The 26194-nt window shown below is 38.6% G+C and overlaps 3 protein-coding genes across 4 annotated transcripts in view; all 3 read left to right on the plus strand.

Annotated features, from left to right (window-relative positions):
* The window catches only part of Pcdhb1 (protocadherin beta 1), a 29693-nt gene extending 29279 nt beyond the window's left edge, over positions 1-414 (plus strand). The window contains exon 2 of the mRNA XM_006996101.4: positions 167-414. Coding sequence (XP_006996163.3) covers positions 167-190 — 24 coding nt within the window. The 3' untranslated portion in view covers positions 191-414. The remainder of the gene's footprint in view (positions 1-166) is intronic.
* A 1587-nt stretch (positions 415-2001) lies between these two features.
* Pcdhb2 (protocadherin beta 2) lies at positions 2002-5027 on the plus strand. Its single transcript, XM_076555037.1, has one exon. It carries the CDS (start codon positions 2621-2623, stop codon positions 5018-5020), a length of 2400 nt encoding a protein of 799 aa, XP_076411152.1. The 5' UTR covers positions 2002-2620; the 3' UTR covers positions 5021-5027.
* Positions 5028-5054: 27 nt separating this feature from the next.
* Pcdhb3 (protocadherin beta 3) lies at positions 5055-20233 on the plus strand. 2 transcript variants are annotated; one of them, XM_076555038.1, is made up of 2 exons: positions 5055-10035; positions 19851-20233. In XM_076555038.1, the coding sequence occupies exons 1-2, from the start codon at positions 7749-7751 to the stop codon at positions 19868-19870; spliced, it is 2307 nt and encodes a 768-aa protein (XP_076411153.1). In that variant the 5' UTR covers positions 5055-7748; the 3' UTR covers positions 19871-20233. The 2 variants fall into 2 exon arrangements, with proteins under 2 accessions (XP_076411153.1, XP_042119837.2); XM_042263903.2 differs by lacking the exon at positions 19851-20233 and having other exon boundaries at positions 6970-10976.
* The last annotated feature ends 5961 nt before the right edge of the window (positions 20234-26194 follow it).

Consider the following 26194-nt stretch of genomic DNA (forward strand, 5'->3'; position numbering starts at 1 on the left):
TTTTTATTGTGTGAAACATTACAACAAAAAGCAACTTGTGGAGGAAGGAGTTTATTTCACCTTACAGTTTATAGTCCATTAAGAAGCAGGGACTGATGCAGACGTCATGGAGGAGTGCTGCTTACTGGCTCCCTTCCCATGTTTTCCTCTGTGTGCTTTCTTATAGAACCCAGGACCACCACTCCAGTGATCTGGGCTCTCCCACATCAATCATCCATCAAGACAATGCACCACAGGCTTGTCTTCAGGCTAATCTGGTGAGGACATTTTCTCAATTGATGTTCCCTCTTTCCAAGTGACTCTGGCTTGTAGCCACTTTGACAGAAAACTAACCATGGCAATGTCTACGCAACCTTTACATAAAAACAGCTATTTTGTTTGGGTGGAAGGTAGAGTTGTATTATATATAAACTTTTCTACACACTTGAATATTTTCTCTATATAAGTGGTTTTCTTTTTTCTATGTTTTAGTTGCTTTGTAGTCACTGTACATAGTAGTGAATTTCAAAAGGACAATTTTTTTTTTTGGTTTTTTTGAGACAGGGTTTCTCTGTGTAGCTTTGCGCCTTTCCTGGAGCTCACTTGGTAGCCCAGGCTGGCCTCGAACTCACAGAGATCCGCCTGGCTCTGCCTCCCGAGTGCTGGGATTAAAGGCGTGCGCCACCAACGCCCGGCACAAAAGGACAATTTTAATACATGCATACAATGCATTTTGAGCATTTTCTCCCATATCCCCATCCACATACTTTTATTATTATTATTATTATTATTATTATTATTATTATTATTCTCCTTTATTCCCCTAGCCTTCTACTTTCATGTTATATATACATTATGCCTAAAGCAAAGTTTTTAAATTATTGCAATAAACTTTGTTTTTTAGAGCAATTTTAGGTCCCACAGAAAATCAAATACTACCCAGAGTTCCCATCTGCCATCTTTCTTCCATCACAATTCCCATTATTAATATCTTGCCTTAGCATAACACATTTGGTAACACTGTTGTACAAATTATTGTTCACTAAAGTGCAAAGTTCACACTAGGATTGACCTGTTATATGAGTCTATTTTTTTACAAACCCATAATGTTATATATATCTACCTTTATAGTATAATAAAGGAAAATTTCATTGTCCTAAAAATCATCTGTTTTAACTCTTTGTCCTCATTCTCCTCTTCCCCTGATAATCAGCATCTTTTTAATGTCTTTATAATTTTTCTTTTGCCAGAATGTTATATAATTGAAACAATATTGTCTTTCTTTTAAAAAATGTTTCCATTAATTCTTTGAGAATTTCATGCAGTGTATTTTTATCCTATTCACCTTTACTTTTCTTCTTAACTCCCCCTAAATCCATTCCCATCTCCTCACACCCAGCTTTGTGTCCTCTTTATTCTCATTCAGTAACCCGCCACTCCAATTTGAGCTGTACATACACACTTGGGTGTGGGTTGTCCACTGGAGCGTGGTCTGGAGCCACACCTTAAATAAAACTGACTTTCCCTTCCCCAGAAGCCATCAACTGTCCATAGCTCCCCAGGGGTGGGAGCTCATGATCCTCTTTCCAATCCATGCTGGAAGGTAGCCAGCGTAAGCAATATGCCATTTTGTGGCTTAATAATTCATTTCTTTTTACTGAGCATTCGAAAAGGATAACTCTTTAAACTTAGCAATAAGTTTCAGCTTATATGCTTTGGATTCTGATTTAATAAACCAGCTCTGAAAGACTTTGAAAAAGATAAATAAGCAGTTTTAAATGTTTACTATGCATTTGATATTATGAACCTACTAACTCTGACAGATGAAATAACTAAATTGCAGTTATATCAAAATGTTCTTATCTGTTAAAAAGGAAAAATAAAAACACAGATACTGACAAGAAATGAATTGACCACGGAGATTTTTATGAGACTTGGTCATATCACACGTCAGGGAAATGTGGGTCTGAAACAAGGCAAAGAGGAAGTGTACGTGAGGACAGTTCTATGCCCACTAGGACATTTTCATTAAATCCTGTGTGTTTCTTGGTCTTCTATTCAGTCTTTCAGTTGAAGGTGACGTGAGAGCAGAAACCCAACTCTCAAATGTGGACATGCCCAAGTTGTGAGTAAAAACTGGGAACTCCTAGTTAAAAAGCTTTCTCTATGGCACCCAGTCAGCCTTTCAGTCCTGAAGTTGATTTTCACCCCAATCCTCTTGAAACTGCGAAAAAAAAACCTGAATTTTTCGCATGCCTTACATATCGTTATAGAAGCAATTAAAGCCTTCGAAACACAGAGAAGATATTGGTATATTGTGAGACATAAAAGAATCATGCTATTTAGAGAGCCATCAATTTGACAGTGAATTGTCTTAAAGCTTTGGAGAAAACAAATGCTTAAAAAGAACGCAGGGTGGCGCTGCAGCCTCATAAGTAGAAGAAACCGGGACCAGCCAACTATCCAGTAACCAGACGCTGAAGGGAGGAGGAAGGAGGGGAGGCCTTCTAAGGCAGCCTTTCCGGAAAGTCTTGGGACTGGGGATTGTGGATTTATCCCATTGTCTGCAAGATATTTGCAGAGCAAGTTAGTGACGACGTGAATCACGGCTGGAGCGAGTTTGTTGGGAGACCAGAAGGCGATGGAGGCTGCAGAGGAAATGGAGCGAGTCCTGAAAAAAAGGCAAGTCCTGCTGTTCTTTGTTTTGCTGGGCATAGCTCAGGCTGGGTCCACTCTTAGGCGCTACTCAGTGGAGGAGGAAGCGGAGAATGGCTTTTTTGTGGCCAATTTGTTAAAGGACCTGGGGCTAGAGGTAGATGAACTTGCTGCGCGGGGACCACGAGTTATTTCCAAAGGGAAAAAATTGAACTTAGAGTTCAATAGGCAGACCGGGGATTTGTTATTAAGGGAGAAACTGGACCGGGAGGAGCTGTGCGGCCCCGCCGAACCCTGTGTGGTACCTTTCCAGGTGTTACTGGGAAATCCTTTGCAGATTTTTCAGGCTGAGCTGCAGATTAGGGACATAAATGATCATTCTCCCGTTTTTCTGGACAAAGAAATAATTTTGAAAATTTCAGAAATGACTGCTTCTGGAACCACTTTCCTAATAGAACCGGCTCAAGATATAGATGTAGGAAGCAACAGTCTCCAAACTTACACAATCAGCCCCAATTTCTATTTTCATCTTAAATTGCAAGACAGTCCGGATGGCACGGTATTACCACAGCTGGTTCTGGACAGAGTGCTGGATCGGGAGGAACAATCTGAAATCAGATTAACACTCACAGCGATAGATGGTGGGAGTCCACCCAGGTCTGGCACCGCACTGGTCCTTATTGAAGTCTTGGACATCAATGACAATGTCCCCACATTTTCAAAGTTTCGCTATGAGGTCCAGGTCCCAGAGAACAGTCCTGTTGGATCCCAGGTTGCTACAGTCTCTGCTAGGGATTTAGACATTGGGGACTACGGAAAAATAGCTTACGCTTTTTCCCAAGCAACTGAAGACATTCGGAAAACATTTCGAATGAATGCAACATCCGGAGAAATCCTTTTAGCAAAGCTACTGGATTTTGAATCCATCCAGACATATACAGTATATGTTCAGGCTACAGATGGTGGGGGACTTTCTGGAAGTAGTGTGGTGTTTGTTCAAGTGATGGATTTGAATGACAACCCACCAGAACTGACTATGTCCACATTTACCAATCACATCCCAGAAAACTCCCCGGAAACCATAATTGCTGTGTTCAGTGTTGCAGATCCTGACTCTGGAGACAACGGAAAAATGGTGTGCTCCATCCCAGAGGATCTTCCTTTTATTCTAAAACCCTCAGTTGAGAACTTCTACACTCTTATGACAAACACAGCCCTGGACCGGGAGACCAGATCACAGTACAACATCACCATTACCATCACTGATCTAGGCACACCCAGGCTCACAACACAGCACACCATAACAGTGCAGGTGTCCGATGTCAATGACAACGCCCCCGCCTTCACACAAACCTCCTACATCCTGTTTGTCCAGGAGAACAACAGCCCCGCCCTGCACATAGGCACCGTCAGCGCCACAGACTCAGACTCAGGCTCCAATGCCCACATCACATACTCGCTGCTGCCCACCCACGACCCACAGCTGGCTCTCTCCTCAATCATCTCCATCAACGCAGAAAATGGGCAGCTGTTCGCGCTCAGGGCGCTGGACTACGAGGCTCTAAAGATCTTCGAGTTCCATGTGGTCGCCACAGACCAAGGCTCTCCTGCGCTCAGCAGCCAGGCGCTGGTGCGAGTGCTGGTGCTGGACGCCAACGACAATGCGCCCTTCGTGCTCTACCCGCTGCAGAACGCCTCTGCGCCCTGCACAGAGCTGCTGCCCAGGGCGGCAGAGCCAGGCTACCTGGTCACCAAGGTGGTGGCAGTGGACCGAGACTCTGGTCAGAATGCCTGGCTGTCCTTCCAGCTTCTCAAGGCCACGGAGCCCGGGCTGTTCAGCGTGTGGGCTCACAATGGCGAGGTGCGCACTGCCAGGCTGCTGAGTGAGCGCGATGCTCCCAAGCACAGGCTACTTCTGGTGGTCAAGGACAATGGAGATCCTCCAAGGTCAGCCAGTGTCACTCTGCATGTGCTGCTGGTGAATGGCTTCTCTCAGCCTTACCTGCCTCTTCCAGAGGTAGCGCGCGACCCCGCCCAGGATGAGGATGCGCTCACACTGTACCTGGTCATTGCCTTGGCTTCTGTGTCTTCTCTCTTCTTCTTGTCTGTGCTGCTGTTCGTGGGGGTGAGGCTGTGCAGGAGGGCCAGGGCGGCCTCTCTGGGTGGCTGCTCTGTGCCTGAGGGACACTTTCCTGGTCACCTGGTGGATATCAGCGGCACTGGGACCCTGTCCCAGAGCTACCAATATGAGGTGTGTCTGACTGGAGACTCTGGAACCACAGATTTCAAGTTTCTGAAGCCTGTTATTCCCAACTTCTTCCTTCAGAGTTCAGAGAGAAAGAATGATACAAACGCCAGTTGCAGGAATAGTTTTGAATTCAGTTAAATATTGATGAGGAAATACGGAGTCGAGTCTCAGCTAAAACGTTAAAGGCTTGATTTTACTGCTTTGCCAACTGGAGTCTCTTTTCCTGTGAAAGTAACTATCTTACTCTAATCCTTTGCACGTCACTGGTATTTCTAGATAAGTAAGGTCTGTGGAATAAGGAATCTGAATTTTGCTTTTATTCCAATTGTGATTAGTCTTGTAGTTTTGTTTGACTTAATGTGAGAGTAAAATTTGTGTTTTCAGAAATCCTTTTATTTTTAGATAGGACCTCACTATGTAGTTCTGGCTGTCCTGGAACTCACTATGTAGACCGGGCTGGTCTCCAACTCACAGAGATCCACCTGTCTCTGCCTCCTGGATTAAAGGTGCATGGATGGCACTGTCCCCTGCAGAAATCTTTGAAGTTTGAGTTAGAGCATCATTACCCAAATGTAACTTCTCCAGTTCTGGGTTATTCTTAAGTGCTGTCTAAAATGGTCTTCTCTCATTATTTGAGTGGTAACAATTTGCAGCCCAGACTATTTATTTTCATTTATTCTCTTGTTAATATAACATTTATCTTGTGATCTGACTTGAAACTCTTTACACTGGTGTGAATAATATAATATTCTTTCCATGTTTATCTACACACATATTTTAAAGTATCAGCATGCAAAACTTATGATTCTTTAAAGATTGTGGGAACCCTAATTGTTGGATTTCACAAAATATTCAAATTGTAAATGCAAAACAAACTCGATCAAAATTGTATTTCTATGATTTTAAAATTTTAAAAATCTGAAATATATATGATTTTTAAATTTCCATCTGTTCTAAAGGATATGACTAAAGGATCCATCTGTTCTAAAGGATATAGCTAAAGGATGATTTTCAAGGGCATGATAATTTTTTATGTTTTATGTCGAATAGTCTTTCAAAACTCTTGTGCTGAACTCAATATTTTTAAATTTTTTCTTTTTGAGAAAAGATCTCATTGTGGTCTTGAACTTGTGACAGGTCCTCCCCCATCCAGAGTGTTGGGATTACAAGCATTGCATTAACATTCCCAGTTAATTAAACTACTCAGGACTTTATTATAATTGAACTGTATACAACAGAGTATGCTTTTATCTTTTCCCAACTTAGAAAATTTGTATGTAGCTTGGTGTTCCATTCTAAAAAGTTTCCATGGTATTAAAGATTCAATTGGACATAAGTCTGTGAGCAGTATATGTGGATCCATTATAATTTTTATTAATTTTCTGGATGGACTTATTCTATTTCCCCCTCTTTAATACCATAGACTTTTCAATGCCTTTGTAAAATAAAGTTTGTGATGGGCCAATGAGATGGTCGACAGACCTGACAACCTGAGTTCATCCCCTGACCCACATGATGGGAGTAGAAAACCAAACTCCTCTGACTTAAACACACACACACACACACACACACACACACACACAATTGTTTAAACACTTTAGTTTTTGAGTTATGTTTATGTGTAGCTCTCTTTTATTTCATAATTAGCACAGTTACTTTTTAGGTTCTTAATTTTTTTGACTGATTGAAAGAAGAATTGTTTTAGTTGTGACATACTGATAATTAAATATTGTAAGATACTTAATGAACAAAACTTTTGCTGGAACTAAATATTATGACATACAGTATAATAAGCTGATTTTGCTATAGTTCTTTGAATGTTGTGCAGTTATCACTCTATTATTTTTTCAATATATCTTTCCTTTTTCCTCATTAATGCTTAGTTCAAGTCTCCTATCCACTGCCTTAATGAATACAGAATTCTCATATTTAGTTTTATAATTTAAATATGCTTCGATGTTTCCCAAGTCACTCACTCAACTTTCTTCACTTCTTGCAGTTGGACTTGTGACACAAAGTGCTATCAATATTTTAATCCCTAATGTTAATCCCTAATTTCTCAACCTAATATTAATTTTTACATAATTTTATGTGTATTTGAATGAGGTGTGCTATTAAATGTATGGAATTTGAATATCTTATTTGAGATGAGCAGTGCCAGAAAGGACAGTCTTGGTATCAAAGTCTCTAGTTAACCACCTTATCACATGTGGGACCTTGGTTAAGTGACCACCATGACATCAACTGTTTCAATTATCATCAACTATCTTGCAGTCAGTATCAAGTACAGTAATATGACATTATAGAAATATAATTGCTATTAGTTTCAGTGCCACTAATATTAGGAATAAACTCAATAATGAGCAAGTGCGTATCACTCCTGATACTCATATAGAGAGCAGATTGCTTCATGTGTGCACTTGTAATGTAAATCATGTAAATGAGGACTCTTATTAGAGATAGCTAACTCCGTTTAGTGTATTATACTTGCTTAGTTTTTGTTTAACTTATGTGGCACAAGAAATTCCCTCAGTAGGGTCATGTAGGTTTCATAAGGGGGAAAAAACGACATAGATCAAAACCAGTAACAAAACCTTTTCTAAGAATTTAAAACTGAAAACGAACGCATGGTGGCGCTGTTGACTAAAAATGCGAATTAAGACACTTATACTCCGTACTCAGATTGACAGAGGGATCCGGTGAGATAAGACAAGCGCTTGTGAACCTGGGCAGATTTTTAAGCAGGAAAGTCTGAATCTCTGGAAAACATTACTTGTTAGGCTATCGCCAAAAGACTGCGCTTTTCACAGAGAAATACAAGGCTCCTTTTGGTGACAAGCCCCTGGAAAAACACCGCAGAAATACAATGGAGGCCAGAGAAGAGGGCTTCCTTAAACAAAGGCAAGTCTTGCTTCTCTTTGTTTTTCTGGGTGGGTCTCTGGCTGGGTCTGGATCTAGGCGCTATTCTGTGGCCGAGGAAAAAGAGAAGGGCTTCTTAATAGCCAATCTAGCGAAGGATCTGGGGCTCAGGGTAGAAGAACTGGCTGAAAGGAGAGCTCAGGCTATCTCCAAAGGGAACATGCAGTATTTTCAGCTCAGCCACCAGACCGGAGATTTGCTCCTGGTTGAGAAATTGGACCGGGAGGAGCTGTGCGGTTCCACAGAACCTTGTGTGCTGCACTTTCAGATATTGTTGCATAATCCTTTGCAGTTCATTACAAATGAGCTCGAGGTCATAGATATAAATGATAACGCTCCGGAGTTCTTTGAAAATGCAATGCAGCTTAAAGTCCTGGAAAGCTCCTCACCTGGGACAGTAATTCCTTTGGGAAATGCTGTGGACCTGGACGTGGGAAGAAACGGACTCCAGAACTACACGGTCTCTCCCCAGTCCCATTTCCACGTTCGCACCCGCCGTCGTAGGGATGGAAGAAAGTATCCAGAACTAGTGCTAGACAGAGCTCTGGATCGGGAGGAGCAGCCAGAGCTCAGTTTAACTCTCACAGCCCTGGATGGAGGATCCCCACCTCGGTCTGGCACTGCCCAGGTCCACATCCTGATCTTAGACATAAACGATAATGCCCCAGAATTTACACAGTCACTCTATGAGGTTCAAGTTCTAGAGAAGAGCCCTGTTGGCTCTGTCATTGTCACGGTCTCAGCTTCTGACTTAGATGCGGGGAATTTTGGTGCAATATCCTATGTGTTTTTCCATGCTTCTGAAGAAATTCTCAAAACTTTTCAACTAAATCCCACTACTGGTGATATACAGTTAGTTAAGGCGTTGGATTACGAAACAATTAATACTTACGAAGTTGACATAGAGGCCAAAGATGGTGGTGGCCTTTCGGGAAAATGCACAGTCATAGTCCAGGTAGTTGATGTGAATGATAACCCACCAGAACTGACTTTGTCATCAGTTAACAGTCCTATCCCTGAGAATTCGGAAGAGACTGTGGTGGCTGTTTTCAGTGTTGCTGATTTAGACTCTGGAGATAATGGTAAAGCGACCTGTTCCATCCAGAATGATCTCCCATTCATCCTGAAACCATCTGTAGAGAACTTCTACACTATAGTATCTGAGGGAGCTCTGGACAGAGAGAGCAGAGCTGAATACAACATCACCATCACAGTCACCGACATGGGCACACCCAGGCTCACAACACAGCACACCATAACAGTTCAGGTGTCTGACGTCAATGACAACTCTCCCGCCTTCACACAAACCTCCTACACCCTGTTTGTCCAGGAGAACAACAGCCCCGCCCTGCACATAGGCACCATCAGCGCCACAGACTCAGACTCAGGCTCCAATGCCCACATCACCTACTCTCTGCTGCCCACCCACGACCCGCAGCTGGCCCTCTCCTCAATCATCTCCATCAACGCAGAAAACGGGCAGCTGTTCGCGCTCAGGGCGCTGGACTACGAGGTCCTGAAGGTCTTCGAGTTCCACGTGGGCGCCACAGACCAAGGCTCTCCTGCGCTCAGCAGCCAGGCTCTGGTGCGAGTGCTGGTGCTGGACGCCAACGACAATGCGCCCTTCGTGCTCTACCCGCTGCAGAACGCCTCTGCACCCTATACAGAGCTGCTGCCCAGGGCGGCAGAGCCAGGCTACCTGGTCACCAAGGTGGTGGCAGTGGACCGAGACTCTGGCCAGAATGCCTGGCTGTCCTTCCAGCTGCTCAAGGCCACGGAGCCGGGGCTGTTCAGCGTGTGGGCTCACAACGGCGAGGTGCGCACCTCCAGGCTGCTGAGTGAGCGCGATGCTCCCAAGCACAGGCTGCTGCTGGTGGTCAAGGACAATGGAGATCCTCCAAGGTCTGCCAGTGTCACTCTGCATGTGCTGCTGGTGGATGGCTTCTCTCAGCCCTACCTGCCTCTGCCAGAGGTGGCGCGCGACCCCGCCCAGGATGAGGACGTGCTCACACTGTACCTGGTCATTGCCTTGGCTTCTGTGTCTTCTCTCTTCTTCTTGTCTGTGCTGCTGTTCGTGGGGGTGAGGCTGTGCAGGAGGGCCAGGGCGGCCTCTCTGGGTGGCTGCTCTGTGCCTGAGGGACACTTTCCTGGTCACCTGGTGGATGTCAGCGGCACTGGGACCCTGTCCCAGAGCTACCAGTATGAAGTGTGTCTGACAGGAGATTCTGGGACAGGTGAGTTCAAATTCCTGAATCCGGTGATACCAAACCTGTTTATGGAAGGATCTGAGAGGGAAGTTAAGGGAAGTCCCCACCGCAGGAGTAGTTTTGTAGTCAGCTAAATATTGCAAATGGTTTACCATCTCTCGGTTTCGGTCAACTTCTTACTGCAATTAATCTCTTAAGAAGTACTACCTAATATTTTTTAACCAGTAATCCAACCTATGGCACCCCAAATAGCTCTGAAATTGTTAATACTAATTTTACTTAGGATTTTGTAGTTGTGTCAATTATATATGCATTTTCTCCATATTTTGGCATCACTTGGTGATTATAGTACTAACAGTTAATGAAACTAATGTCTTCATGACATGCTGTAACTTTTCAATGCACTTAAGAAAAATTAAAGTTGTATGTGTATTTGTGGCACATATCTTTACCATATAACTTTATGGACTTTTAGGTTACATTGCTTAGAATTCTTTCTGAGTCCTTGGCCTTTTTGGGTTAAGCAATCTGCATAGCTATAAAATCTAGCACACATCTTTCTCTGAAATTATATATAAAACATCAGTGCATGGAAGTTGTGCCGTATCCTGTTGTGAGCACCATGTATCCTAGATATTGTTATGTGCATTTTTTATTATTGCAGTGTATAGGTAATTGTAGTATGCCGTAAACACTACACTTAAACTTCTCAAATAATTATTATACAATAAAAGTTAAGGAGAAAATATTATATGCTTACTCCTTTTGTGTGTGTGTGTGTGAAGCCAGTCTGTTAATCACTGGTTTGATGTCATCCTTTAAAAAAGGATTCTCAGAATCTGAATTATGAATCAACTTTCTCTCAGTTAATTAAGGGCTCTTGAGGGCATTGACTTTCTGTGTCTCCTTCCTTCCTTTACCACATGGACAGAGGTCCCAGTATAATGAACAGACTGTAATTTCTAGTTTTCCCTACCTTTTTTTTTTTTTTTTTTTTTTTTTTTTTTGGTTTTTTGAGACAGGGTTTCTCTGCGTAGCTTTGCGCCTTTCCTGGAGCTCACTTGGTAGCCCAGGCTGGCCTCGAACTCACAGAGATCCGCCTGGCTCTGCCTCCCGAGTGCTGGGATTAAAGGCGTGCGCCACCACCGCCCGGCTTTCCCTACCTTTAAAAAGAGGAAATTTCTTGTGAATTTTGGCCCTTATGTTTAATGCTGATCTCAGACATTTGATTTTATAATACTTGATAGCAATGGGAAGTTTTTTAAATACTTAAAACATTCTTTTTTGGGTGTTTCATTTGACTTTTGTTGCCTAATATAGTCTTCAGCTATTATAAATTAGCTTAGTTTTTAGATTAAGGAAAGTTTTATTTGTATGAAATATATATTATTTTGAGCATAATATGCTGAAATAATATTGCATTTGTCTGAATCATAATTGTTTGCTGTAATGTTCAGTAAAACTAGTGAAGTTATGGTATGATTTATGAGTAAATTTATATTGAACTATGAAATATCATTGAACTTTATCAGAAAAAAATGAACCATTTAAAAACTTTCCTTATAAGCTAATATTTATTTTAAGATCCAGTATATTATACCCCTGCATTTATTTTAAAATCCAGTGTATTACTCTCTTGGAGTTTTAGGACCTGTATACTCCCAGAATTATTTTTAACCTTTAACAAAAAAAGGAAGTTAATGAGAACTTGACATATTCTTGAAGCATAGTTTTTAGTCTTTTTTTTTTTTTTTTTTGGTTTTTCGAGACAGGGTTTCTCTGTGTAGCTTTGCGCCTTTCCTGGAGCTCACTTGGTAGCCCAGGCTGGCCTCGAACTCACAGAGATCCGCCTGGCTCTGCCTCCTGAGTGCTGGGATTAAAGGTGTGCGCCACCACCGCCCGGCTAGTTTTTAGTCTTTATCCAACTTTAAAAGTGAATCAAGAAAGAGACAAAACTCAGAACAGAGTCAAGCACAAATATATGACATAGGACTTTCCCATTGTTATCAGATACATAAATGAAATATACTTGGGATGACCATTAATAAACCTAAATGAAGGTTTACATTATACTTTAACATCATGACAATTCAAGCCCACTTTAACTTAGCCGCCCAAGTAGATTTTGTATAATCATATAAGCACCAAGAAACACCCCACTCTGATCCCGCTGTGTATTCAAAAAGTATGGAACATTCTAGACCCACTAGGGGCCACCACCAGCTTATAAAATAGACCCACAATTTGAATGTCAGTTACTGCATTGTAATAGTAACCATGAGCCGAACAACTTATGCAAAATGCATACCTTAGGAACAAGGTCATTTTGTTGTTAACGGGAAAAGTGGAGAATAGAATTCAGGTATCATTTTTTTTTAATTAAGAAAAAATTTTCATCCATTTTACACACCAAAGATCCCCCTCTTCACTCCTCCCACCCCCCAGCCTCCCCTTCCAACCCACTCCCCACTCCCTCCCACAAGAAGGCAAGGCCTCCCATGTGGAGGCACATACAGTAGAGGCAAGTCCAAGCCCTTCCCCATGCCTCAAGGCTGCACAAGGTGTCCTGTCATAGATAGTGGGCGCCACAAAGCCCACTCATGCACCAGAGATGGATTCTGATCCTACCGCCAGGGGGCCTCCTAAGCAGATCAAGCTACACAATTGTCTCGCCATGCAAAGGGCCTAGTCCAGTCCCATGTAGGCTCCACAGTCATTGATCCAACTTTCATGAGTTCCCTTCTAGTTTGGTTTGGTCGTCCCTGCATGTTTCATCATCATGATCCTGATGTACTTGCTCATAGAATCCCTCTTCTCTCTCTTTGACTGGACTCCTGAAGCTCTGTCTAGTGATTGGCTGTGGATCTCTGCATCTGCTTCCATCAGTCATTGGAGAAAAGTTCTGTGGTAACAGTTAGGGTATTCACCAATCTGATCTCTGGGGCAAGCCATTTCAGTTCAGGCACCTTCTCCACCATTGCTAGCAGCACAGACTGAGGTCATCCTTGGGGATTCCTGACAACTTTCCTAGCACTGGGTTTTTTCCTCTATCCCCATGATGTCTCTCTCTATCATGGTATCTCTTTCATTGCATCCCCCTTCCCTCTGTGTTCCAGTTCAACCATCCCATTCCCTTATGTTCTCATCCCCTATCCCCTATGCTCCAATTGTCCACCCCTCATCCCTACTTACTCATGGAGATCTCCTCTATTTCCCCTTCCCAGGACAGTCCATGTTCTTCTCTGTTAGTTAGCTTCTCTGGAGTTGTGGGTTGTTGCCTGATTACACATTACTTTACATCTAGTATCCACTTATGAGTGGGTACATACCATGTTTGTCCTTCTGAGTCTGGGTTACCTCACTCAGGATGTTATTTTCTAGTTCCATCCATTTGCCTGCAAATTTCATGATGTCATTGTTTTTCTTTGCTGAGTAGTACTCCATTGTGTCTATGTACCACATTTTCATAATCCATTCTTTGGTTGAGGGGCATCTAGGTTGTTTCCAGGTTCTGGAAGTCAGGTATCTTGATAATGGCACATATGTTAATATGTCTTTCTTCCTCAGATGCTTCTATTACATGTGCATCTCTTGCAATTCAGTGCTGCTGTTTTTAAGGCATGGAATAAGTTTAACATGTGCTGTTTCAGGGCAGAAATTCTACCGAAGGTGATGAAGCTCATATCACCTTAAGATTTGCTCTTTGCACAATCAAAAGTACATATTATAATTAATTAATTAATATAATTAACATTATTAATATAGTATATTGCATTATTAGTGTCAGACTAAAATGTGTGCTTATATCTGTAGAATTAACCTTCTATGTTAAACTGATTATCTGACATCACACAGCAATTATACTTACAGACTAAAAGTTAGAAATTATACTTTTAAAATAAAAAGACAGTGATATTATAAGAATTGGGTGGGCTAAGATTTCTGAGAAGAAAGGTCCTTAGACAGCTGAACTGACAGTTTGTTTTGCCTCAGAGAAATTTGCTAAGTCTGAAAACATGCAACAAGTTCTTGGTGGGGACAAAGTAAACCAGTAATCTTTGACAGGCTGGAGGATTCAAGCTTTGATTTAGTTTCACCATTCATAGCACTTAAATTCAGGGCAGACACCCAGCGTAACAGAACCCAAGCAGAAAATTCGTCAAAAGCAGAGTGAAGTTTTAATTGCTAAATGAATAGTCTGGAGCCTTCAATGAGAAGGGGATATAGGAATATAACAAGTTCTCAACTGTAAATGGTGTAGAGTTGGGTGCTTATTGGGCTTGCAAAAAACCTCAACCAAGTAGAGTGCCTGTTTGCATCAGGGTAGTTTGATTAGGTAGAACTCTAACAAGTGAACAGCAAAAGGTGAATTCCTCCTAGAGGAAGATAATAGAATCATGATCCTAGATAGCTTTTACATAGTTTCCCTACATTCTGTCACACATCAACAAATCTAAATTCTGTAAAAAAAAATAAAAATATATTTTCTAAATGCAGATATTAGAAGTGAATGTCCCAAACAGTTTTTTTAACATAGAGCTAATGTGTTAAAATAAGAAACAGTGTATAAAAGATTTTAAAAGGAAGTTTTACCATCAAATGGAAACCTTAACCTGTAAATTCTGTAACTGAGAAAAAAACATACCATAGAACTAAGTTGTTTAATACCATAGATATAAAGAAATGCAGAAAAAATAGTTGCAAGATAACTCTAGATGAAATATCCAAATAGAAACACATTAAAATATAGATAAGAACATTTGTAACATTTGGGATATAATTAATTTCTCTCACATGCTTACAACCATAATCCTAGAAAGGATGAGAGAATAAGAAATAAATAATGAACAACAATTACTAAATTGGTAAAGGTCTTCCACTTAGTGAAACTCAGTTAGAATAAGTAAAAGACAAAGAACAGTCAGCTGTGTCCCAGGAAAGTTGATCAATACCTAGCCGAATAGGAAAAAATTAATATTTTTTTTTGGTTTTTTTCGAGACAGGGTTTCTCTGTGTAGCTTTGCGCCTTTCCTGGAACTCACTTGGTAGCCCAGGCTGGCCTCGAACTCACAGAGATCCGCCTGGCTCTGCCTCCTGAGTGCTGGGATTAAAGGCGTGCACCACCACCGCCCGGCCGGAAAAAATTAATTCTTAAAGCAACCACATGAATATGATAAAATTATTTTTAAAAGAGATTCTGCAAGATGGACAGCTAATTTAAAAACATAAATCATGAAACTAAAGACAATGTCTCTAAAGCCTTTCAAGTTATTTAAAAAGTAGAAATATATTAACTTCACACCCTTCAAAAATGAAGGGTTTTTTGGACAGAGAATTAATCACATTCTAATCAGCATAAAAAATACTTTTTGTGTAACTCATTAGAGAGAAAGAAACAATTCTAAGACTATGAATTCTGTTGAGAAGCAAACAGTAACAGGAAAGGTAATATGAACACACATTGTTTGGCTATTGGTTATACAAGGTAAGAAGAATAGTTTTTTTGAAATTCATAAAAGCAATAATTAAAGGCAGAGGCATAGTAGTAAATAGGTCTAAAGTTCTCATCTCTATCATGGGAGTAGTAAAATTAATAATTTGTTTTACAGCATTATTATACATCAAGATGCATGTTGTGAATTTGTGTATAGCTCTAAAACGTAACTAAAAAAGGAACTGAGGGGGAACTAATGTATGAATAAGTGAAAAGAAGAAAACTTCTTTAGAGACAAAGGAAAAAATTATTGAGATTGTACGTATAGCTGGGAAGATGTGAGATATTATATTACTTACAGGTATATTAAGTAATTCAATTGAACAACAAAAATTTTCAGACTGGTTTTAAGAAATACTCAACTATATACCATCAAATATGTAAGAGGTAGAGAGAAGAGATAATACAGAAAGACTGAAAGTTTTACAATTAAATAAAGTGTATGTTACAAATACTAGCCACAATATGACTAAGGCAGCTATTTTCATTCATTTATAATATAACAGTGAATTGAGGAAAAATATTACTAACAACTCAGGCAGCTACCTCATAATAATGAAGAGAAAAGTACACAAGGAACATGTGGGTTCCATAATTGCATACTTGTGATAAAATAATTACAAACTACAAAAATAAGGTAGGCTAGGTACAAATGCAAGAGATACAAACCACCATCATATTGAGAGACTTGATAGCACTCTCTCAATTCCTGATGGAGTAAGAAGACAAACACAGACACACCAGAAGAATATTGAAAATATAAACAACATAAACATCATATTGGAAAACATTGACACACATAACATATTAAACTATATTGGTTGTATTTATAGGCAAATGGAGCATTATAAAGATTTCCACATTCTTCATCAGAAAAATTAATTTCAGTTAAAAACAACAGTAATAAAATGACTCAGTATGTACTTTTACTGTGGTGAAAATGATGTAGAAATGTAAAAAAACAAAAACAAGAAATTCCACAATATGTAAAAATTAAATAATAAAATCCTGATTTGTCATCTCTATTAGATAAATTTAGAATTTTTTCCTTGTGTTTTTGAGGCAGGGTTTTTCTGTGTGGCCCTGACTGTCCTGGAACTCACTCTGTAGAACAGGCTGGCTTTAAACGTGGAGATCCACCTGCCTTTGCCTCCCAAGTGCTAGGATTAAAGGTGTGTGCCACCATCACCTGGCAAATAAATTTAGAATATTATGAAAATCCACTTTACACTGTTTATGTAAACACTAATACCAGTTTTTATAAGCACAAAACATAAATGTAAACATTTCCCAAATCATTTGGATGCCAACATAATCTTAATAGACTATGAAATCCAAACCTGAACAGAATGTTAAGAAAATGACAAACCAAATATTTTATAAACATACACAGAAATTTTCTTTTTAAAAATTATATAAATAAAATTCAGAGATGTAGAAGAAAAATACAAGAAATTATAACATAATTGGTTATTTTAAAAATACAATGCAGTTTAACATTAGAAATTAGATCAATATAATCCACTGTATTAACATATAAAGTTGAAAAGGAATATGACTATCCAGGTGGGTATAGAAAAGTCATTCAACAAAAGTCAGCACATACTAAAGATAATAGTGTTAGCAAATTCACATAGAAAACAATTTTCAGTGTCCTTAAAAACTAATAGCTAACATTACTGTCTTAGCTATTTTTCTGTTGATGTGATGAGACACCATGACCAGAGTTTATTTGGGGCTTATATTTTCAGAGGGTGAGTCCATGATGGCAGAGCAAATGCATAGTGACAGGAGGCTGAGAGAGCTAACTGGGAATGGTGTGAGTTCAAGGCCAACCCTCAGTGATACACCTCCTACAGCAAGGCCACACCTCCCAATTCTTCCCAAACAGTTTCCACCTATCAGAGACTAAGTACTTAAACATATAAGCTTATGGGGGCTGTTCTCACTAAAACCATCACAGTTACTAATGATAACTAATTGAAAAGTCACCCTGAACGTCAACAACGAGACAAGACTACTTAAGTTCAAGATTTTACCATCAGTCCCAAACCGAGGAATAAGGTAAACAAGAAATAAAAGTCATAATGATCGAAAAGGGAAGAATAAACTTTTTTTAATGACACAATTAAGATACATAAAAATATGAAGAGTCTATAATCTATTAGAACTAATAAAGCTAGGAATAAAATTGGATACATGGTCAACATCACAATGCATTGTATTTATATGACAAAAGAAGTGAAAAAATTGAACAGCTCTTAAAAAGGTTTTCAAAATATTGAATGCTTAAAAACAAATCAATAACATAGTAATACATCTTATATAGGAAGCTATAAAACATTATTGAGAATAATAAAGATACAAATAAACTGAGAAAGGCTACTAACTGGAGAGTCAAGAGTTGGAATATTAGTTCTCCAAGTCATAGAAAGCATATAATCATGGGCTTGGAATATAGCTCAGTGCTAGAGTGCTTGCATAGTATGTGCTAAGGCCAGAAGTTCACCTTCCATTATGCATACACCCAAAAGAGGAAAGAGAAAGAAGCATAAAATCCAAAACAAATTTGCAACAAGTTTCCTTCTTAAAACAGATAAGTTGGATTTATACTTTGTATGTATATAAAGGGGGAAATAATAAAGAAATATTGGCTAAGAAAAATAAAAATTGGATATACTACAAAATTGGAAGAAAGAATGGACAATTTAGACTTTATTAAAATTAAATTAATTAATTTTTATGCTCTGAAAAAGATTCTATAAGGAAAAGGAAAATATAAGTCATAGACATGGAGAAAATGCTATCAAAAGGCATAATTGATGAAAGATGGCTGTCCAAAATAACTCAAGGCTTTTAAAAACTCATCAATAATAAGAAGATAGTCTTGTGTAAATACATGAGAAAGACTTTAAGAGCCACATTACCAAACAAGATGCTGAAGTTTTAATCTAATTAATCTTTATCAATAAAAAATTGGGAGTCAAATATCAGGTAAGAACCTAAAAGATCAGAGAAGCAGGTAGCAGCTGCCAGTAGCTTCCTACCTCTACAGTTCCTCTGTCCAAAAGGGATGAGATCCCCTCTCAGCCCTGCCTTACCATTTTCTGTCTTCTGTCTACAGTCCTCCAAGCCTCTATGGTTAATTTTGGTCAGCTTATGGCTGACTCTGCTCTCTGGCATCAAGCAAATTTTTGTCAGAACACAATGAAAATATCACACAACATTTCCCCCTTTTTGTCTAAATAATAAGTGAAGGTTTTATCTAGCATAGTAAAAGTATATACTATAAGTACAATAACTATATACAAATATATACAGGCAAGAATTACATTAACAATGTCCAGTTCATTTATATTTAACAAATTCAGAGAAAATACTCTATTATCTATCTTGTCTTGTCAATTCCTGGGACAGCTAGCTGTATCATTTGTCATTCAGTATATGTGTAATAGAAAAGTGCAGGGTTTGTCTCAAGTCCTGGATAGAGTAGTCATAAGGCTTGACCATCTCTCCGCTAGCCACCTTAAAATTGTCCTGAGCAGTTTGTAGTACAAAACCGACCTTTAGGTGGTGTTTGTCAGCATAGTGGTGTTACCACAATCCAGGCAGAATGATCATTGTGGGGCTCCATCCTCCTTTTGGAGACTTCAAAGGTCACTGTCAGGCACGGTCATGATTCACTGAAGAAAATTTAACATTTTAAAAGTCATATGCAGCAGAGATCAAAGAGGTTAAAGGACCATAATTTGTTATGTACATGCAGAGTATAAAAACTTAATTCCTAGTTATGTGATAGAGACTCAAACCCAAAAGCATGTACAGGAAGCTAGATGAAGCCTTTTTGTAGAATTAGTTACTGCTCTATATGACCATTAATATCATGAAAAAAGTTTAATATGTATATATTATATACATAATATGTACATATATAAAAATTGTCTGAATTTTGAGATAATATTTATACCTGAAGAAAAGTGTTAAAGAGTAAAAATAAAACCAAAGAGTATAAGATTAGTGGCAATAGACTAGTGCTCTAATTTTGGTTTTTCTTCTGTCTCACATCAGGTGGCTTTTCTGATATGAGAGATTTCGGATTTTCCATAAACGAGCATGCTTGGGTTTAGAGAAGGATAGAGCCATGTTCCAACTCCAAAGCCAGCTTTAGTTTTTAATTGGACTGCGACTACAAAAGACAGTTTAAATTATATGTCTTTAGAGAACAGGACGAACAAACATTTGGGAAGATTTATGAAATTTTATCCTGTTGGAAATGTGATATAACAATAGGCCAATTTACTCTGTTTCATGGGACATTTTCTCTCAATGATTTGTCCTTTTTCTTCAGATTTCTCATTTGTCCAGTGATCTTCAGCTTCCTTGGTTGGATGCCTTCATTCTCATGGAAAGTCAAAAATAAAACTCTGCTCCAAACCTAACTTTGGGGAGTTTCACCTTTGGCAAGTTATATCTGATCAAATGAAAAGCATTCATTAGTCTTATAGAATGGTCACATTGATGAACTATCACCTCTTCTAATCTCTTATTTGAATATAATTTTCATCAATTTTGATGGTATCCATAACTTTTCTTCTCCTATGTAAACAAAAGCAAAACCTCTTCCCCAACAAAACATATATCCTTGTTTCCATTCTGAGGTCAACACAACTTTAAAATATACAGGCTGATTTAATTCAGCAGCTTTTTTCTATTATCCAGTGTCTCTCCACAGCTGCCATTACTTTCACATTAGCATTTAGAAAATGTAAAGTTAATAAAGAATTATTCAATCTACCTTTGAGGGTCTTTATTACCCCTTTCTGTTTATTAAGCATATCTTTTAGAATTTGATTAGATTTTTTTCTATAACTGCTTGATCTGTAGGATTGTGTGGTATACCTTTATATACTTTATGTTGTAATATGCAAAAAAACTTGTATCTTACTAGAGACATATGCTAGAGTATTATCAGTCTTAATTTGTACAGGTATCCCCATGATGGCCATAACTTCTAATAGATGTTTAATTACAGAATCAGCCTTTTCAGAACTGAAAGCAGTTGCCCATTAAAGTCCTGAATATGTATTTATGGTATGATGAACATATTTAAAAATTCCAAATTCTGCAAAATGAAACACATCAATTTGCCAAATTTCATTTCTTTGAGTACCCTTTGGGTTACTTTCTGCAGGTAGTGGAGTTGGTTATACAAGAACAAGTAAGGCATTTTCTTATAATTTCATTGGCTTGTTGCCAAATGATGAAAAAATCTTTTTTTCAAACTCTTGCTATTGACATGGTGTTTCTTATGAAATTCTGAGGCTTCTGCACATTTCCCTCCAATAGTTGATCAATTTCATCATTACCTGATGCTAGACAGCCTGGTAGACCCATATGGAATTTGATACATGTTGTAGATAAGGGATGATTTCTATTTCTGATTATTTATTGTAACTGAATAAATAGAGTCAATTCTGTATCATTTGGAATGAGTTCAGCAGTTTTAATATGTAAAACAACTCTTTCAGAATAATAGTCAGTAACTATATTAAGAGGTTCTGGAAAATCTAATAATACCATGAGAATTGCATACAATTCTAACTTTTGAACAGAATCATAAGGGCTTTGAATCACTTTGCTTATATTTCTTCATTTATAACCTGCATTTCCTGATTTGCTTTCTTCAATATAGAATGTAGGGGCCCCAGAAATTGGTGTTCCCTATACAATGTGTGAAAGGAGCCAATTAGTTTTCTTTATAAATTGAAGTCTCTTGCTTTTGGGATATTTGTTGCTAATCTCTCCCACAAAAATTATTGCAATCTCTTTGCCAATGTTAATTTTCTGCCCATGAAAAGAAAATTTCAGCATTAGTAAAAGGTACCACAATTTCTGCTGGGTATATTTTTGCTAATTGATGAAGTCTTAATTTTCCTTTCAGAATCAACTCAGAAACCTTTTCTACATAGGTTTTTAATTTTTTACTCTGTTTTGTGGTAAAAAGTATCCATTCTAATATATTTTTCTCTTGCATTAAAATTCCTGTAGGAGAATACATCAAAGGGAAAATAACTAGGATACAATCAAGCTCTGGATCCAAATGATCCACACGGGCATCCTGTAATTTCTTTTCTACCAGAGTCAAATCTCTCTCAGCTTCAGCTGATAGTTTTCTTGTACTATTTAAGTCCTTGTCACCTTGTAAGGTTTGAAATAAATTTCTAAATTCTTGAGTTGTTAATTTAATTGTGGGCCATAGCCAGTTAATGTCTCCCAGCAATTTTTGAAAGTTATTAAGAGTCAGCAATTGATCTGTCCTGATTTGTACCTTTTGGAGTTGAATTTTTTTAAACCTACTTTATATCCTAGGGAATGAATAGAATCTCCTCTTTGTATTTTTTTTCAGGAGCAATTTGTAATCCCAAGCAAGACAATATTTTTACTTTTTCAAACATTTTTTTCTGAGGTATCTACATTTGAATCAGCTAGTAAGATATCATCCATATAATGGTAAATTATAGATTAAGGAAACTTTATAAATAATTTCTAATGGCTGTTATCCAAAATATCAGGGTGGAGCTGTTTAACTTCTCTTGTGGGAGAACTTTCCACTGGTATCTTTTAATGGGTTAAGAATTGTTATAAGTAGGCACCATGATGATAAATTTTTCTCTATCCTGTTTTTGCAAAGGTATAGTAAAAAAGCAATCTTTTGAATCAATCAGTATAATAGACCATCCTTTAGACAATAGAGAAGGTAGGGGAATTCTAGGCTATAAGAAGTCCATTGACTGAATGACCTTATTTAATATCTCTTAGATCTGTTACCATTCTCCATTTTCCAGACTTCTTTTTAATAATGAATACAGGAGAATTCCAAGAACTGGTTGATTCTTCAATATGTTGAACATTTAGCTGCTCCTGTACCAGCTGTTTGAAGATCTGTAATTTTTGAGGAATCAACGGTCTCTGTTAGTTAACCACTTTAAAGGTAGGGCTGCTGGTAACTTTGAAAGATTAGCAGCTGTTGTACCCTGTTTATGTACAACCTGAATGGTCAATGACTGTTCTTTATAATACCTTTTAATATTTTCCTGGAAACATACATTAGTTTATGGTTTGTTTCTGAGACTGGAGGAATGTTGATCTGGGTATTCCATTGCTATAACAATTCACATCCCCATAAATTCATTGCTATGTTAGCCACACATGGATTTAATTTTCCTTCTGTCCTTTAGGTCCTATACATTCAACCCATCTTGTGCTTTGTTTTACTTGAATTAAAGTTCCAAACCTTAAAAGCTGAACATCTGCCTCATTAAAAGGCCAATTCAGATGCCAAGAACCTGGGGCAATTATTGTTACATCTGCCCCTATGTCTACTAGACCTTCAACTACAAAGTCATTTATTTATATTTTTAACCTTGGTCTTTGATCATTTATAAAAGTTTCTCAAAACTGTTTTTTTTAAACAATAGACATTAGGTTTTTTAATTACTCTGTAGAGGAGTTTCACCCATGGTGCCAGCGAATTATTGAACCAAATTTGACATGGGTGCCTGTTAGAAGCCCCCCAAGGTATTTCCCAATGGCAAATGGTTATCTTGTCTGTCTCTTGTTGCTCAGCATTCATTGGTATGATGGTGGCCTTTGCCACACCTTCTCCATATTTCAGAAGTCAGAGGCCTTCTGATTGTATTATTCCTTGGAAAAATTGTTTCTAGGAATGCCTGCCTACAATCCCTTTTAAGGGATTTCCCACTGAACTATTGCCTCCCCAGCCCCAATTTTGTTTTGTTGTCTAGGTTCTGCTAATAGGACTGTTAACTGTGAACTTTTACACAGCTGTACACTTAAGATCTGTGTCCTTCCTAGACATATATTACACTTCAAAACAAAAGTTGTTTGTGTAAAATTCAAATACATACTCATTGTCATTAATTTCTTGGTTTGCATAAAATTGTAAGGCACAAAAGGCATTTTTTCACATATTCCAGAATTATTTAATAAAACTGATATGTCCTGTTTTAAAAGTTTCTTTTCACTGAGAATTACCTCAGCAAACATTTATTTAGAACTCACAGCTGCTAAAAGCTATGTAACTTAAAATGACTGCGATATGTAGAATTAGGAACAGAAAAAGAGTGGTGGAGCAGCTGGTGTCCGGCAGCCTGGTTAGCAGGCCTCTGGGACTGGCAGTGACCCATAGAACAGAAGACAGAGCTTGATGAGAAGGTTATTGAAGTAAGAGCCTGAAACACATGAGAAGCAGATCAGGAGTACAGGAGCTCTTTTGTACAATACCAGCACTGTACAACAACAACAATACTGCTGTACAGAGACCTGCAGCATCAGCACTGATCAAAGCAACTGGGCTGATAAATGATTTGCTGCTCTGGAAGATTTGTGTTGAGTATTTAAACACTGCAGTGAAAATCCTCAGTGCTCTCCCAACTATTGTTCTCTGTGTATAAGAAAAGTTTGGGCCTATAAAACTCATTGCCCAGCCTGTTGTGTGGCAGTCACAGAAGCAGACCTAAGAAACAGTTGCCTTTTATAAGAACTGGCAAAAAGCATGAATATTGCATGGACTCACCTTGGGCAGTTTTAAAGTCACCTCCCACAACTCCTGTGCCTTCTACCTCAAAGGAAGGTGTTCTCAAAGTACATTCTACTGAAGTCATCAAACTTTCTTTCTACCAAACAAGGAAGCAAGTTAGTGGACAAGTTCTTTTATCAGAGGTCTTCATCAGAGTTGCTGGGAAAATACAATAATGGGAAATTCAACCCTCATACAAGGCCAACCACTTCTGCAGAGACTGGAGAGACTTGTTTTGTAGGAAATATGTCTCTTAGTTCCTTAGATGCTAAATGTTGTGTGTCTCCCTTTATATCTACCCTGGAAATTGATGATACAGTGGCTGGTCCTGTTTGTGGAGTCAACATTCCTGAAATTCTCATTCAAAAGCAGCTGGACAGTTGCTTATCACATCAAGAAAAGAAGCCTTAGAAATTTTGCTCACAAATAGTAGCTTCACTGGCCCAGTTTCCAGACAGCAGGGAAGAATACAATGGGTAGGCTCTGCCATCAAAATCCCCCATCAGATCCTGCGATGTACAAGACCCATGCCCTCCCCCAAAGCTACCCATCCCCCTGCAATCCCAGGGGCTTCCTAAGACACAGAATCAACCAGCTCTAATTGGACCAAGAGCCCTGATAGGGCCAAGAGTGGCTCTCTGAGACACAGAACCAGCCAGCCAGCTTGGACTGGACCAAGAGCAGCTTCCTGAAACACAGTGTCTGCCAGCTCTAGTTAGACAAAGAGCTACAATTGGACCCAGAGTGGCCCTCCGAGACACAGACACAGACACAGCAAGCACAGATCAGACCAAGAGCAGCTCATTCAGACACAGACACCTCTTTCACATAGTGGAGGAAGAGGTGGGTAGATGCCAATGCAAAAATACATACAACAACATAAAGAGCAATATAGTATCATTAGAATCTAGCAGTTCTACAACAGCAAGATCTGAAAATCACAACATAGAAGAAGCAAAAGAAAGTGACCTTAAAAATAACTTTATCAAGATGATAGATGCCTTTAAAGAGGAAATGAAAAATTCCCTTGAAGAAATTGAGTAAAAAACAAACAAAAAATTGGAATAAATCAATAAATTCCTTAAAGGAAGCCAGAAAACCATGGAAAAGCAATTAAATGGGTGAAGGAAACAGTTCAAGACCTAAAAATTGAAATAGAAACAATGAAGAAGACACAAACCAAGAGAATGCTGGAAACAGAAAATCAGAGTAAATGGACAGGAACTACAGATGCAAGCATAACCAAAAGAATACAAGAGATTAAAGAGAGGATCTCTGGTGTAGAGGATACAATAGAGGAAATAGATTCATCAACCAAAGCCAAAAAGTCATAACACAAAACTTCCAGGAAATCTAGGACAAAATGAAAAGGCCAAATCTAAGAATAATAGGGATAGAAGAAGGAGAAGAATACCAACTCAAAGGCACAGAAAATGTATTCAACAAAAACATGGAAGAAAATTTTCCCAACTTAAAGAAGGAAATACCTATGAAGATACAAGAAGCTTATAGAACACCAAATAGACTAGAACCCTCCAAAAGTCCCCTCGACACATAATAATTAAACAACTAAATGTACAGAATAAAGAAATAATATTAAGAGCAGCAAAGGAAAAAGGCCAATACTTATAAAGGCAGACTCATCAGAATAACACCCAACTTCTCAATGTAGACCCAGAAAGCCAGAAAGTCCTGGGCAGATGTAATGCAGACACTAAGAGACCATGGATGCCAACCCAGACTACTATAACCAGCAAAACTTTCAATCACCATAGATGGAGTGAACTAGACATTGCAAGACAAAACCAGATTTGAGCAATATCTATCCACAAATCCAGCCCTACAGAAAGCACTAGAAGGAAAACTCTAACCTAAGGAAGTCAGATGCACCCATGAAAACAGGCAATAGATAACTGCACAGCAGCAAATCCCGAAGAAGGGAATATACACACACTACCACCAAAAAATAACAGGAATTAACAATCACTGGTCATTGTTAATTACTTAATATCCATTAATATCAATGGACTCAATTCACCTATAAAAAGACACAGGCTAACAGAATGGATATGAAAACAGGACCCATCCTTCTG

This window comes from Peromyscus maniculatus, chromosome 19 (assembly GCF_049852395.1).
Source record: "Peromyscus maniculatus bairdii isolate BWxNUB_F1_BW_parent chromosome 19, HU_Pman_BW_mat_3.1, whole genome shotgun sequence".
Taxonomy (NCBI): Eukaryota; Metazoa; Chordata; class Mammalia; order Rodentia; family Cricetidae; genus Peromyscus; species Peromyscus maniculatus.

Coding starts and splice junctions, on each gene's coding strand:
- Pcdhb3 (XM_042263903.2), top strand. CDS start 7,749: ATGGAGGCCAGAGAAGAGGGCTTCCTTAAACAAAGGCAAGTCTTGCTT.
- Pcdhb2 (XM_076555037.1), top strand. CDS start 2,621: ATGGAGGCTGCAGAGGAAATGGAGCGAGTCCTGAAAAAAAGGCAAGTC.